Source organism: Cibotium barometz, chromosome 17 (assembly GCF_041138505.1).
Source record: "Cibotium barometz isolate CiBa-2024 chromosome 17, ASM4113850v1, whole genome shotgun sequence".
Taxonomy (NCBI): Eukaryota; Viridiplantae; Streptophyta; class Polypodiopsida; order Cyatheales; family Cibotiaceae; genus Cibotium; species Cibotium barometz.
This window is the reverse complement of record NC_141062.1, coordinates 3,856,967-3,873,340: the sequence shown is the minus strand read 5'-3', so window position 1 is coordinate 3,873,340 and position 16,374 is coordinate 3,856,967. Positions and strand designations below refer to the sequence as shown.

Here is a 16,374-nt window from a genome sequence, read left to right as displayed (position 1 = left end):
CTGTAATGGTGCCGTGGACGATGGTCCCATTTTTCAGCTCTATGGAAACTGTTTCGTTGTTCAACTTCATCAAAAACCTGTCGACGGTGAATAAATCTAGCGTTAGAACAGGTTTCCCAACCAAAAAACACACACGACGAAAGCCTCTCTACAAAATTAATCCTCTGTCAAACCCAAAACAGAAATTAAAAGACAAAAACATGCCTAAACACCTCCCCAAAAAAAAGGGGGGGCGAGGGGGGGGGGGAGGACTGCAGTATGCATCACTAACAAAAAAACATTAAGGGGGACTCTGCAGTTACGAGGAGTTACCTGACAAGCCTCATGCTGAAGCAACTATAACAACAACAAGCAAGCTCGGAGATTAGGGATTTCCCGAGAACCGGCAGGGACAACAGCTGACAGAATGCCTTTCAGCTTCACAACAACGGGAGGCCGTGACACACTCGGATGCAACGGGCGGTCGGCCAAACATTCACAATAATATGTTGCCTAAGAATTTTTCACATAAATTATGAAATTTCAAAGAGATTATTGTTGAATTATTATAATATTGTCTAAGGAATTTTCACATAAATTATGAAATGTTAAAGAGATTATTGTTGAACCCAATCTCCATAAACCTTACCCAAATACACATAAAATATTTAGTATTTAACTAAGGTTCAATTGAGAATTGTGTGTGAGAGAAAGAGACATAGGGAGATGGTAAGAGTAACATTTAAATTAATTTTGTTTAAGTTGATAGGTGAGGCCCAAGCTAAAGTAGAACTAGAAAAGCCTATTAGAAAACATTTTTATTATGCACACCATATTTGAAGAAAAACTACTTTTGTGAAAATGAAGTGAACACTTTAATCATACTTAGGCACACCAAAAATGTGTTACATGTATATATTTTATTATATTTTTGATGCATAAAAATCGTAAAAAAACATGCTTGATTTAATGTGTACAGAAATCAGCTTAATAAATGGAATGTGCGAATGTGCACAAGTTTATTTTATAAGTTATTATTGTTGGCCACGTGCACGCTTGTACATAGCGTTGCTATATTCCTAGCACATAGCTAGAAGAGTTTTGATTATTTACACTTAGTGTGTGAACAAGCTCTAGTGCTTGAGCTATTTTTATAAACCTTCTAGCTATGTGCTAGGAATATAGCGTTGCTATATTCCTAGCACATAGCTAGAAGAGTTTTGATTATTTACACTTAGTGTGTGAACAAGCTCTAGTGCTTGAGCTATTTTTATAAACCTTGGGCTATTTATTGAATACAATTCTCAAAATACTCATGTCGTGGAAGTGGAGCTGCACGCATGAGGGGGGAGATTGCACCCAATCTTGTCTTGATGGTGATGTTATTCTATCTCTCTTGTTTATGCTATGTTATGCTCTTTCATATCAATTTAATGCAAGTCTATGCTTTAATCTTTGATGAATTTGTGAGTTTTTAATTATTTCTTCAAGAAGTACGAAAAGGTCCCGCGTGATAGTGGTATCAGAGCTTTGGATTAATTCAATCTTCTTAAAGCCGATCAAAGACTCGTGGACAAAGAGGTGAAAGAGACAAAGGCAAAGGTGATTTTGGTGTTTTTTTCAATTTAATTTGAAGAAGAATACGTTTATGGTTATATATAGTTGAAAGAAGACTTATTTTTAACCATTGGACAATAAGTCTCTATCAATCTATTGTTCAAAGAGTAAAGCAAGGTGGAAAACTATTAGTGGGTTTGTGAAAACCACAAAACCACCTTTAGTCTCACTAATCCTCTTCATAATCCATCTGTACGGATTGAATCAGCAAGGGAGAGCCATAGCAAGATTACTAAGCCAGTGGAAGTGTCGGAAATCTATAATGGAATATTTAATCTCCCACAAATCAATTTATGGAGAAACCACTTGCGCGCTTCTAATTTCTTTTATTTTATTTTTAAATCAAAAATAAAGAAAAGCTTCAAATTGCTTCTCTCTTCTTCTCCACGGCGGCGGAAGCGTGAATTTTCGATCTCTCTTCTTCTCCATGGCACCGACTGCACACGAATTTTTCCCTTCTCTCTATTAGATTAGTATATGCAAAAATTTTCCCCTGCGTGAAATTATATTATGAATTGAAACTAGCCGACATATTAGTATATATAAAATCTCCAATGATTACCAATTAAGTATTTGCCTTGTGTAATTTGATTACTTGCATAAAATAAAATTTATCATTTGTCGATTCGTTTTCTTCTAACCAATATTTCGCAGTCCAATTTAAGTAAGTTTCTCCATTCTCCATAATTTGAATCATCAAAACAAATTAAAACATCACATATTCTTGTGATATTTGTGTTAGTGGTGTATTTTGTAGCAAAGTTATCTGACACTTGTAAATAACTAGTTTCATACAAATTCAATCATTCGACAAATTCATATCCAACTCTTAAGGTAACATATTTATTTCATTTGATTATTCCTACAAAAAATTATGTCACACTTTTTGTAAAATTCAAGGAGACTTTTTATGCATCAAAAGTAGAACTTCTTGAAGGAACTGACCCTTCCATCTTGAACTATACTTTTTTTCAATATGTATTAGCCTTGTGGTATGGGACACAAGACTAACCATGTGTGAAGGATTCCGATGCATACTTATCTCTAGATTTATGTGGAATTATTTTTGGTGGTATGAAACACTAGAATTTATTACGTATAGAAGTCCTTGATACAATCTCTTTCATTATAATTAGAAAATATACCTGAATTTATATATTATATGATAGTTGATCTCCTTTGCTCGCAAAACAAACATGTAACTGAGGTCAATTGCTTATCCAAGCAGGAGAGATGTTACATAACGTCCACCCTTTAGTTATACGGGGATGCCTAGCCACTAGTGTGCCATCCTAGTGATTGGTATTGTGGGTGACCTTTATTAAATACTGGTTACCTAGTGTTATTAGCATAGCTCGAGACCATGCTTGACGGGTGTATGTTGTTGAGGTATAACAAGTAGTGCCATGCTTGATAACTTTATTGTAGTCAAAGTGAAACAAGTAGACTATGCTAGACAACTGCACACGGTGGGAGTGAAACAAGTGGTTTATGTAATTGATGTGCCATGCTAATGAAAAGTGTAACAAGTGGCAACACACTCCATGCTAGATGAGGTGTATAATGATACTCTCATCATCGTGAAACAATTGGTAAGTGTATGTTGTGTTTGTGCCTATCAACGTTTCGTATTAGGATTAATTGTAGAGAAGGGAAATTAATTGGAACAACTAATATGTTTACGTTTAAGAGATAGGTGATGAGAAGTGCGTGTGTCGCACATAAGGGATCTTGTATATATCATATTATTTCGTATTATTATTTGTGATTTGATAAAGAGTGCAAGGGTCACCGATTTAGGTGTCACACAAGTTTTATTGTTTCAATCCATGTTCACCCGAGCCTCTAAGCTATGCCTTGGTGCCTCTCAACCATGCTCGGTTAATGAACCTCTGAGCCTGTTTGTGGTATTCCATGTCCACAAGAACCTCTGAGCCATGCTTGATTAGCCTCTGAGCCATGTTCAGACCTCTGAGTTTACCTTGTAGATTATGACGTTGATAGCTACGAGCATGATGTTGTTGTTGTAGCATTTTTCTCTACACAACTGAGAACATTTGTTTCCTCAAATGGAAAAACTATTACATGTATATATTTTAAAATATTTTTGATGCATAATAATTGTAAAAAATTATGCTTGATTTAATGTGTGCAACAATCAGCTTAATAAATGGATTGTGTGAATGTACACAATGTTATTTTATGAGTTATTTTTGTTGGCCACCTGCCAAATGTTTTTACAAATTATTTATGCACGCTTTTGCATGTCGTTGCTATATTCCTAGCACATATGCTATAAGAGTTTTGATTAGTTACACTTAGTGTGTGAACGAGCTCTAGTGCTTGAGCTATTTTTGTAAAAAGTGGAAAAGCAAAGCCCAATTTTGTATGCATAACTATTAATAGCTCCTTGGCCTATTTAGAATACAATTCTCAAAATACTCATGTCATGGAAGTGGAGCTACACACATGAGGGGGGAGATTGCACACCCAATCTTGTCTTGATGGTGATGTTGTTCTATCTCTCTTATTTATGCTATGTTATGCTCTTTTATATCAATTCGATGCAAGTCAATGCTTTCATCTTTGATCAATTTATGAGTTTTTTATTATTTCTTCAAGAAGTACAAAAAAGGTCCCATGACAAAATGGGCAAGATTACTTGGTAATGGCTAGGGTAAGGAGACAAAACAAGAAAGAACCCTTTTTTAAAAACCCTATGAAGATATTTGGTAATAACACAAATGCCTTGAAAAAAGAGACCAAAAAAGACATTCAAAGGCATCACCAAAGACATTCAAAGGCATCACCAAAGACATTCAAAAGGCGTCTCCAAAAGCAAAAGAGACGGTAAAAAAAAACTAGTACAAGAAGAGAAAACATGTGATCAAGCAAGTGTTTTTTAAGAAACCATAGAGCATAGAAACAAGGCGAGGGAGGTATCCTAAATTGAAAGTTAAAAATCAAGTACCTAAAGGCTAAAGATCAAATCCTCAAAAAGATGGAAGGACCACAAACTTAAACCATGGGTGGATTCAACTCCAAGAATATTGAAATTTCAAGTTCGCATTTTGTAGCATTATATGGTAGTGATGTGTGTGAACACACTTAGGACTGTCGGGGCATTTTTTCCCTCACTAGGAGGTTTTTTCCTCCGTGCGTATGTACACCCTCTTATCTACTTATTTTGGGGTGTGTACTTATCTTTTGTATCTGGCACACATTTGTTGATTCTTATCTAGTGAGTTTGTGTGCTCTCAAGCTTCTCTATCTTGTGTGTGTGCATTGTTGCAACCCTAACCCTAATTCTAACAATTGGTATTATCAGAGCTAGCTTCCTTGACACTTGCTCTAGTAGTCTGCCTCCCTCCTCATGACCCTATTTTTCTGTCTCCGATTGAGATACCCTCTCAGGAGAAGAAAATATATACTGTAGTGTGTTGTATACAAAGCATACAAATTTCAGGGTCCGCGTCGCGATTCCGGCACGTTTTGGGCACGTTTTGGGCACCGTAAGGTTTCTAAGACATTCTGGAGAGGCGTCATTTTGGATTGGTACTACTTGATTTTAGGTATTTAGGCGTCATTTTGGATTAGTACTACTTGATTTTAGGTATTTAGGCTGTGCAGCGGCAAAGATTGGTACTACTTGATTTTAGGTATTTGGGCTGTAAGCGTGTATTCTTGGTAAAATGTATCGGGCATCGTTTCCAAAGAATGGATCTGTGAGAGCTACTTCGTCACTTTTATTGATGATTACTCTAGATATAGCTAGGTGTATCCATCAAAGTAGAAGTCGGAGGTTTTTATGTGCTTTAGGCGCTTTATATCCAGGGCTGAAAATGCATGTGACCCTTCGTTCAGATCAAGGGGGGAGTATATGTCCAAGGAATTTCATGCATATATGGGTGAAAAAGGCATAAGACATTAATGTACAGTGCCATACACACCTCATCAAAATGGTGTGGCTGAGAGGAAGAACAGCTCTCTCATGGAGATGGCACGATGTATGGTGAAGGCCCAAGATTTACCTCATGGTTTTTGGTTTGAGGTAACTATGTGCACAAACTATGTGTTGAACAACTGCCCTACCAAAAAGGCCTTGCAGTCTAAAACTCCTTATGAAGCTTGGCATGGCAGGAAGCCTTTTGTGGCTTATTTACGTGTTTTTGGTTATCTTGCTTATGCTCTTGTGCATGAGCAACAACGCAATAAGCTTGATGATAAGACAGTTAAATACATATTTGTGGGATACAATTCAGAAAGCAAGGGATATCGACTCTACCATCCAGCCTCAAAGCGGATTTTGGTAAGTATAGATGTTGTTTTTGTCGAAAACTCAATTCTACCCATGCTTTCATGTAAAAAAATAGCAAAATGTATGCTCACAGGACATGTTTGATTGGCTCCTATCTTTGTTTAATGGAGGGCAACCATATGTAGAGCAATTGAATGCTTAACCAAGTACTGAAATTCAGCCTTGTAGGTGCAAAATCAGCCTTTTGATGAGGCAATTATTGAGGATGTAGTGGATGAGGAGAGAGTAGCCATACAAGAATCTAGGCATATGCCAAAATGGCTTGTGTAGACATTGAGGGATAGCAAGTTGGCAGCTCTTTTACCTAGCAGAACTCGTGCGGGTTCTCATCATGCAAATTATTCTCATGTGGATCATGTCAAGACTTTTTGCAAAGGGGTATGCCGCCCAACAAAAGGGCATTGATTATGATGAGACCTTTGCACCCACATCTCGTATAACTACCATTGGGTGTCTCTCATTGCTTTGGTAGCACATCATGGGTGGAATGTAGATCAGTTGGACATTAAGACTGCATTCTTGAATGGTGATTTACATGAGGAGGTGTATGTATTGTAGATCAGTTGGACATTAAGACTGCATTCTTGAATGGTGATTTACATGAGGAGGTGTATGTAGCCTCTTGGTTTTGCTCTGAAAGGAGAAGAGTCAAAAGTATGCAGGTTAAAAAAGGCTCGTTATGGCCTTAAGCAGGCTCTTAGAGCATGGTATGAGAAGATTCATACATACTTGGTTGTAAATGATTTTTACAACAGTCCAACAGAGAGTACCCTCTATGTGAAGAGAGGAGTAAGGACACATTATTGGTCATCGTTCTATATGTTGAGACGACATGCTGCTCTCATGGGACCTGATATAGATCAGATTTCAGCCTTTAAGGCTGATTTGCAGTCATCATTTTGAGATGTTAGATTTGGGGCCGTTGCATTACTATTTGGGGATTTAGTTTATGCAATGCAATGATGGCATTGTTATGCTGCAGTCTAAGTATATACAAAAACTATTGAAGAGGTTTAATCTTGAAGACTGTAAACCTATGGGGCTAAACCTAGGAGATAGGTACTCGACGCGTAGGAGACTCTTTTGATGCTAGTTTGTATGAGCAGGCTGTTGAATCCCTTCTTCATGTATGTAACACGAGGCCATATATACAGTATGTGGTCTCACAGTTGAGCAGATTTATGCATAGCCCAGGTACGAAACATTGGCAGGCTGTTAAGTGGGCTTTCTGGTATTTATAGGGCACTCAGTATTTTGGATTGTTTTATCCAAAAGGAGGTGAGTCACAACTGCATGCTTTTTAGTTATTCAGATTAGGCTGGATGTTATGACACACGAGTGTCCACTAGTGCTTTTTGCTTTTGCCCTGGTGATTCATGTATATCATGGCTCAGCAAGAAGCAGCCTACAATGGCCATTTCCAGCTGTGAAGCTGAGTACAAGATAGCTTACAGCTACAGTTGAGTGTGTGTGGCTCAGACATCTTATGGCTGATATTTGGGTGTCGGTAGCCCTACGATTTTCGCTGACAGCCAGAGCGCATTAGTAGTTTTGCGAGGAACCCAGTGTTTCATGCTCGCACTAAGCACATTGAGGTCCATTACCACTATGTCAAGGAAAGACTCTCTACCACAGAGATCAGCTTGGTCTATGTGCCTACACATGATAATATGGCATATTTATTCACGAAGGCTCTTCCTCTCATCATGAAAAGTTCAAAGCTTTTCGTAAAGCTTTGGGCTTACTTCCTTTTCAAGATTCATCGGCCATACCCTGTACATATTCACATCATCACTCTAAGGGGGATTTGTAGCATTATATGGTAGTGATGTGTGTGAACACACTTAAGACCACAGGGCACTTTTTCCCTTACTAGGAGGTTTTTTCCCTCGTGCGTATGTACACCCTCTTATCTACTTATTTTGGGGTGTGTACTTATCTTTTGTATCTCTGGCACACATTTGTTGATTCTTATCTAGTGAGTTTGTGTGCTCTCAAGCTTCTCTATCTTGTGTGTGTGCGCATTGTTACAACCCTAACCCTAATTCTAACAATTTGTAGCATTATATGGTAGTGATGTGTGTGAACACACTTAGGACTATCGGGGCACTTTTTCCCTCTGCTCATGGTGGTAGTTGTTTGGCCTTAGTGTGATTATATGTTGATTTCAAGTGCTAATGCTAGTATCTTTTGATTTGACTCTCAATGATTGGCTGGTTGTTGTTTATGTTGCTCACTATGGTTAAACATGCATGTTAATTGTGGATGGTGCTGTTGGTTATAACCACATGATTGTGGATGGTGTTGCTAGTTATAACCACATGATTATGGATGGTGTTGTTGGTTATGACCACATGATTGTGGATGGTGTTGTTGGTTATGACCATCCACATGATCATGGATGGTGTTGTTGATTATGACCATATGATTTTCGATGCTATCAGTAATGGTTGTTCTCATCGTGGGGGGTGATGCGCGTGCTAGTTATCAATAATGGTTGGATACCAGTGATGGTCGATGATTTTGGGTGATGCTTGCCATTTTTGCCGATTATGCATGCTTATAGCCTATTGATTGCTTCTCTTGCTTGAGGATTGCATGATTGCTTACATACCAAGTGCTCTCTTGCTTGAGGCTTGCTGTTTCTCACTTGTTAACAAATCTTGGTGATGCTTATGCTACTTGAGCTAGTTATTGCTTTGCCTACTTGCACTTGTTGTTTAAGATTCCAAGAAATTCCTTCAAATATTTACAAGAGAGCAATAATATGATGAAATTACCTAAGTAGAGAGAAAAATAAGAGAGGCATGAAAAACAAGGTTTGAAAAGGTATGGGTGAATTTGAACAAACATTTCCTTCATAATTTGATCCAATTTTCTTGGATTTTTTTTTTCAAAAGGTAATTTTCTGTCTCCCCTCAATTTGAGATGGGTTTTTCCTAAGTTGAATGGGTTCTTTTTTGGAAGGTAATTTTCCTTCTCCCCTTAATTTGAGATGTTTTTTTCCCTAAGTTGAATGGGCTCTTTGATAAAACGAACATCTCACTAAATCATGGATGGTGCTGCTAGTTTAACCACATGATTGTGGATACTAATGGTTCTAGTCATCGATTAATGGGTGATGATTGTGGATACTAATGGTGCTAGTCATCAATTAATGGGTGATGCTTGTTTACATGTGCTTGTGGATCTTGGTGATGGTGGTCAATGATTATTAGTGATGCTTTTGCAATTTGGTTGTATGTACTTATAGCATATGCTTCATATGTGGGTGTTAACACGAGTGGTCTGTCTTAATTTCGTGTGCTCCATTAATAGCTGGTGTCACAAACTACAACCATGATGATCTAGATGCAACCATGATGATTGGAGTTGGTGGGGTAGATTCTTATAGTAGGAACAACTAACTTGTAAGCATGACACGTGATTGTGTATATCTCTTCATAGCTCATGAATATGCTATAGATTTTGCTATAAAATATCCATGAGCTAATGCACAAAATTAAATTACATGTGCTAAAGTGATTAAATTAAATTACATGTGCTAAAGCGATTAAATTAAATTAAATGTGCTAACGATGGCGGGGAATTTAATTAAAGCACACTAGTCCCCCCTCTCGTAGATCTTTAAACTAAACCTACAAGATGTCTATGTGAACCTACAAGATGTCTATGTGAATATACAAGATGTCTCTATTGACCAATGGTGGGCAATTTAATTAAAGCAAACTATCCCCTCCTCTTGTCTATATATATTAATTAAAGCAAACTAGCTGTTAGATAGGTGTCATCTCCAGATGGTATCACGCTAGTGGCACACTCTTTAGCCTCTAGGCATTTTTGGGATTTATAGCATTCATTTCCATTTTTTCCTATTTACACACATTTTTGGGTGGAGGAAAGGGTGGAGGAACTTTCCTATATATATGAGGCATTGTAGTTCATTTCTAATGAAGTTGGCTAGTGGTTCATTGATGAGTTCTTGAGTACATTGTCTCTTCTCTCATCTCTTCTTTCTCCCACTAGCCCCTCTTGTGTAGATATATTTAAACTAAATCAAATCTATAAGATGTCTAAAGTAAACTAAATCTATAAGATGTCTAAAGTAAACTAAATCTACAAGGTAGGCGTCTCTGTGAATATACAAGATGTCTGTGTTGACCAACACCCTTGCTCCAGGTCACGTGCCCTCCCATTTGCACCCTCTCAATGATTGGATGGCTAATTGTTTTTTGCATCCCTCACATGATGGCTAAATATGCATGTAAATTGTGGATGGTGATGTTTGTTATGACCCTATGATTGTGGATGGTATTGGTGATGGTTGTTGATCGTGGGGTTGATGTACACGTACTTGTGTTAGTTGTTGATTGTGGATACTAATGGTGCCAATCATTGATTTGTTATGACCCTATGATTGTGGATTGTATTGGTGATGTTTGTTATGACCCTATGATTGTGGATGGTATTGGTGATGGTTGTTGATCGTGGGGTTGATGTACACCTACTTGTGTTAGTTGTTGATTGTGGATACTGATGGTGCCAATCATTGATTTGTGGGTGATGCTTGTCTGCATATGCTTGTGGGTCCTAGTGATGGCAATGATTATGGGTAATGCTTGTGCGATTTGGCTAGTGGGGAAGATTTGTGTAGTAAGAGCAACTGACTTGCAAGCCAACAATAATTGAAGCTCGTGGGGTAGATTCTTGTAGTAGAAAAAACCGAACTGCAAACCCCCAATGATGATTAGAGTTGGTCGGGTAGATTCTTATAGTATGAACAACTGACTTGCAAGAGCATGGCACATGATTATGCAAAAGGGCCTTGTAATTTATGTAGCGAGTGGCTATGGTGAAATATGTGTTTTTATTTCTTTATAGCTCACAGATATCTTATAGATAGTGCTCTAACATATCCATGATCTAATGTAATAAATTAAATGTGTTAATATAATTAAATTAATTAAATTGGATGTGCTAATGTAGGCAATCAAATTTAACCAAACTACCCCCCCTTCTCGTAGAGCTAAATCTACAGGATGTCTCTGTCATCCAACGCCCTCCCTCTAGGTCATGTGCCCTCCCATTTTCACCCTCCATCCCTTCCTCCCTCCCTCCCCCACAATGGCCCTTGCTCCATACAATCCTAGCCTCAAGAGCCAAAATGTCATATGTATCCCAAGTAGGTATAGAGATAGAGAGAGTTCACCACACCAAGCCCATAACTTGTGTGCTCTCCCACCATCGTCTCTCCCTTCCTTGCACCCCCACAACTACCCTTGGTGTATACACCCCCACAACTACCCTTGGTGTATACACCCCCATCCTTTTGAGAGCCAGATTATCATAACTATCATAAGCACACTGTGTGTGTGTCTCCCCCACAACTGTTGTTACTCCTTTTCTATAAACTCTTTGTAAAAAATCCCCACCTTAGTTTAGATGTTTCACATTGTATATGGCCAAAGGCCCACTGTTACAACAAAAGCCGGCCATATAAGGCTTAAATATGTAATGAGAACATGTTTTGGGCACCCCATATGTGTGGGCAGGCTGAGCAAAGCCCACTTGTATATAAGTGATGTATGAGGGTGTGTAAGGTCACGTTTCATAATACAATCTACTATTGAGCTCAAGCTTGGGAGCTCCTTCCTTCTTACATGTCTTGTTCCTTCTTACATGTCTTGTTCCTTGCTAATTCTTGCATGTATTGTTGAGTTGCTTCCTTGTATAAGTGTGTGCTTGAGGTAAGCTTGCTTGATTCTTGCTTGTGATTAACTAGATATGGAGTGTTAGGGCTAAGAAATAGCTTTGAGGGAACCACTCACCTCTACTCACCTCAATGTCTCGTGGGGATCTTTCTGATGGAAGCTCATAACCCTTGAGATCTTCAAGCTTAACATTCACCTTCTCCTACAAGTTTTGTCATGCCATTGTATTGCACTACGGGTACTATTCCATCCTCTCACCTTAAACCACTTACACACACTCACTAGCATGCATTAGAGAGAAGATTAGAGATAGCATGCACTCGTGGGGATCTTTCTGATGGAAGCTCATAACCCTTGAGATCTTCAAGCTTAACATTCACCTTCTCCTACAAGTTTTGTCATGCCATTGTATTGCACTACGGGTACTATTCCATCCTCTCACCTTAAACCACTTACACACACTCACTAGCATGCATTAGAGAGAAGATTAGAGATAGATTTTTAGGCAAGGGTTCCTCTGGTTGTAAGAACAACGTGAAGGATATTTCAGGGGTTTCCAAAAAAATTGGTTTGCATTGTTTCATCAATAGAATATCAGGTGTTGACCAGCCAATCACCACCAAGGACAACCCCTTCTAGCTCCTCAGGGGTAACTTGAAATTCAAATTCGATGTTTCATTTGCAGTGAGAATTGTGTGTTTGCGATAGCCCCAGACTTCAAGGTCTTGGCCTTCAGCATCTAACATATTCATTTGCTTAGGAGTGAACATCCAAATTCTCCTCGAAGCAAAATTGTGAGCAGCGTGAGGCCAATCACTGCTTGTTTTCATGGATTGTTTTTGCCCACGAGGAAATCTAGCTAAATGTTTTTGCCCACGAGGAAATATAGCTAAATGTTTATTGGATTTTCAAGAGGTAGCATAGATGTTTCGTTTAATAATTCTCATTCACTTCCATATTCATTCATTTTATCTTCAGCCCTAAGCTCATATTCTCATATGACACTTTCAAGTTTGCAATTATTTGTGAAAGGTGGATCAAGAGTTGAAGGTCATTTCCATGGTCCACAACACTAAATGTGTACAAAGATGTATTCAATTGTTTACCCCTTCCCCATTGGTTGTGTTGACATTTGCATGGACACTTTTCATTTCATTTGCTTCTAGCTTATCATTGTAAGCCAATGACATCATTTCACCTTCGTACAACACATTGGTTGGTCAAAAAGCAAGATAAGGGGAAAGCTACGATGGGTCACACATGGGCTGCGAAAGAGCAAGAGTAGCTTTAGAAGAAAATCCAAGAACTACCCTCTTCTTTAGCCCTGCATGAAGAAGAAATCCCAACTTCCCTATCTACTGAATGTATAACAAGCACAGCGTCAAGACCATCCTAGTATAAAAAGGCCTAAAGACCATCAAAGCCTCGTTCTTAAGTTTAAGATGATGCATATCCCCTTAACTCAAGCAACAAATCTAAAGATGCAATTGCTTAAAGCACAGCAGCAAGAAAGAAAAAAAAGGGAAGACCATCCCAGCATAAAAAGGCCTAAAGACCATCAAAGCCTCGTTCTTAAGTTTAAGATGATGCATACCCCCTTAACTCAAGCAACAAATCTAAAGATGCAATTGCTTAAAGCATAGCAGCAAGAAAGAAAAAAAAGGGAAGGACATCAGGTAAGCATCCGACTCTTGGTGGAGGCCAAAATTCACCAATGGCATAAGAGTTCAAAAGTCACCAACGACCAAAACAAGCCTAAGGCATAAGAGTCAAAGAGTAATGATCAAGCATAATTCCTTAAAAATGTTAACCTGACTTGTCCACAAGAACACCAATTGCTATTTCACAAGTCGAGTTGCTTGTGCTGGAGAGACAAGCATAAAAGTTCAATTGAGTTGCCTATGTGGGATGCGGTGGTGGGCATAAGAGTCAAGGCCAAATAAGTCAAGAGAAGCGACAAAGATTAACCTTTAAAATACATAAAAAGAGAGCATACTTTTAGTGAAGCTTGACATCAAGAGGATCTAATCGTCAAATGGTCCAATCGCACGATCTGCCATCGCACGATCTGCCTCACCAATATGCCAATCCTACTGGTTGTATGCACTTTGTGTCTAATTCAAGCTTAGTGTTACTTTGTAAACTTTAGCTCTTGTCATCATTTTGGCTCATCATTGAGTGTTCTCTAACTTAGTCATGTGGTGATGTATAACTTAGTGTTGCCACAAGCTATCACTACATCTATTTGGTGAGTAAATCCAACAATTGGTATCGGAGCTCCTTTCCATGGGAGTGCATCTTACTTGTGAGTTGAGTAGGAGCATATTTGTGAGTATGGAAGTCTTACTTGAGTGGTGAGAAGATTTGTTAATAGCTTGGTGCTAACCTTTGCAATAAGTTTTGTGCTTAGCAACATTTCTCTTTTATATCTTTGACTAGTAGCAAAGTCATTAGAGAGAGTTTTGTCGGGAAACACTATTGTGGGTGTTGATGATCACATTAGTAAGTTTAATGGTTGAGTGATTTATCTTCATTTTCTTAATGATGCTAAAAACAAGCAAGAGAGAAAGTGTCCATTGTTTGAGAAGATAACATCACTTTGTGAAGAGAGGGAACAACATAACTTTGTGAAGAGATTTTTTCCATTTTTTCACTCACATGAGTTGCACAAGAGAGTGGAAATTATCACCTTTGTGATTATTCTATTAAGTCCAAGTGAGAAAGAGAGAGTGAGATAGTATATTCTGTGGTATCATATTAGCTTATCAAAATCTCTAATGAGAGAGAAGTGCTAACTGTGTTCTACAAACTGCCAACCATAAGGTGAAGTTTCTTTTCACCTTCTCCTTTGTGTGACGAGTGAAGCTTGCAGGCAGAGCTTCAAGTTTGTCTGAAGCTGTTCCTTCTCTAATCACTAATGCAAAATCTTCTCTTCACTGCCAGTTTGACTTGAACTACTGGCAGTCTTGAGCTCTTACACAACCAGCGGTTAGGCGACTATTACACGGCCTCAGGCAGCAGGCCGCCTGAGGAGAGGCAACGTCTCACTAGTAATGGCGTAGACCTATGTGGTCTATTTCTGCGACTTTGAAGGTGCAAAGGGTGCTGTCTACAGAGAAGGCGAGTGTGGCAGCTCTGCTGCTTCCTTCTCCACACAGTCGAGATTTGAAGGTGCAAAGGGTGCTGTCTATAGAGAAGGCGAGTGTGGCGGCTCTGCTGCTTCCTCGAGAATTGAACGTGCTAAGGGTGTTGCGCTACAGTGGTGAAGGAGCTGCTCCACGGTGCCAAGGGTATTGCACTGCAGCACTGCACTGAAGGCGACTCTATCTAGGTGAGATCCTATCTGCCAACTCTAAGGTGCATCTCAGTGAAGTCCCTACTGTGCCAGCTGGGACCGGAGCTAATTTGGAGAAGTAGCCAAAACTTCTCTACGTGGCCTCACCAACCGTCATCAATCTTCTCCACGCGGCTTCAACAGCCTTCTTCAACCAGTGCTACCACACTACTAATTTAAGCCTTGAAACCACCACCTTTACATTTCACTAAAGGCTTTACATCTAACTAAGGGGAGGTGCACATACAGTTGTATACATCCTTATTTATGCTACGTGGTTCAAACTAAGTGGAAGGGTTCCTTTGTGAGAGAACATCTTTTGTAATAGTCCTATCAATGTAAAGGACTCATGTGATACCTAGCTCTTGTGAGTTAAGTAACCGAAAAGCAAAAAGATAAAAATTAAAAAACCCAAAATCAAAAAATCACACAAATCCACTACTACTACTTAGCCAAAACTTTGGGATTTTCACCCTTTCTATGTGAAAATATGCACTTGTACGGTGAAGGTACTTGTTGGTGAAATTGGGTAAAAACAACATATTTGTAATAACCCTCCAACTATAAAGGGTATTTGTTTTAGAGAGGGATTTGTCAAGTCACCAGGGTCGGTTCTTTGATAGAAATGACCGCTTTGATGGCACCAAATATCACACGTGGGCCATCAAAATGCAAATGGCCTTATTAAATATCACACGTGGGCCATCAAAATGCAAATGGCCTTATTAAATAAAGATCTATGGGGTCTTGCAAGTAGGACTGCCTCTATCATTCATTATAAGTGGTCTTAACGAATCAAATCCATTAGGTTAGCTAAGCATCTAGCGCTCATGAAGGTTAGCTTCGACTAAAAGCAAATTTTGGTCAAACCAATGCTACAACAAGACTGTTTCTCAGGAAATGCCTTTATAGGTTAGAAAAAGCTGAGAAGACATCCATTTCCACGCACATGAATGATCTTAGGTGTCTCATCGACCAGCTTTCTGGAGCAGGAGTTACAATCTCAGAAGAAGAAGCTGTCTTTGTGATTCTATGTAGTATGCCTCCGACTTTTGAACAATGTATTCAGTCATTTCTAATCAACCTAACCTTACGCTTGTTTCAGCAGCATCCTCTTTAATCTTAGAGGAAACAAGAATGGAGGTAAGTTCATTGTCTTCAACTGCACCCTCAGCTATTGGGTGAACAAGCTTTGATTGCAGACCAGGATAAAAAGAAGGCTCCAAGAATTTACTACTACTGTAGAAAAAAGGGGCATATGATCAAAGACTGTAGGAAAAAGAAAAAGGATGAAGAGAAAGGAAACTCCAACAGTACCGACAAAGACAAAGACAAAGGCAAAGTCAAAGTCAAATCTGAAGAGGAGGCTAATCTTGTTGTTGATTCAGATTGGGCCTTTTAGTTCCTTTGTGAAA

General features: G+C 38.8%; 1 protein-coding gene across 1 annotated transcript in view; it reads right to left on the bottom strand.

Annotated features, from left to right (window-relative positions):
* The window catches only part of LOC147629599 (small nuclear ribonucleoprotein SmD1a-like), a 35,864-nt gene extending 35,395 nt beyond the window's left edge, over positions 1 to 469 (bottom strand). The window contains exons 1-2 of the mRNA XM_086811089.1: positions 313 to 469; positions 1 to 77 (exon numbers count right to left, since the gene is read on the bottom strand). Of these exons, the coding sequence (XP_086667215.1) occupies positions 1 to 77; positions 313 to 326 (91 nt within the window). The 5' untranslated portion in view covers positions 327 to 469. The remainder of the gene's footprint in view (positions 78 to 312) is intronic.
* Positions 470 to 16,374: the final 15,905 nt, after the last annotated feature.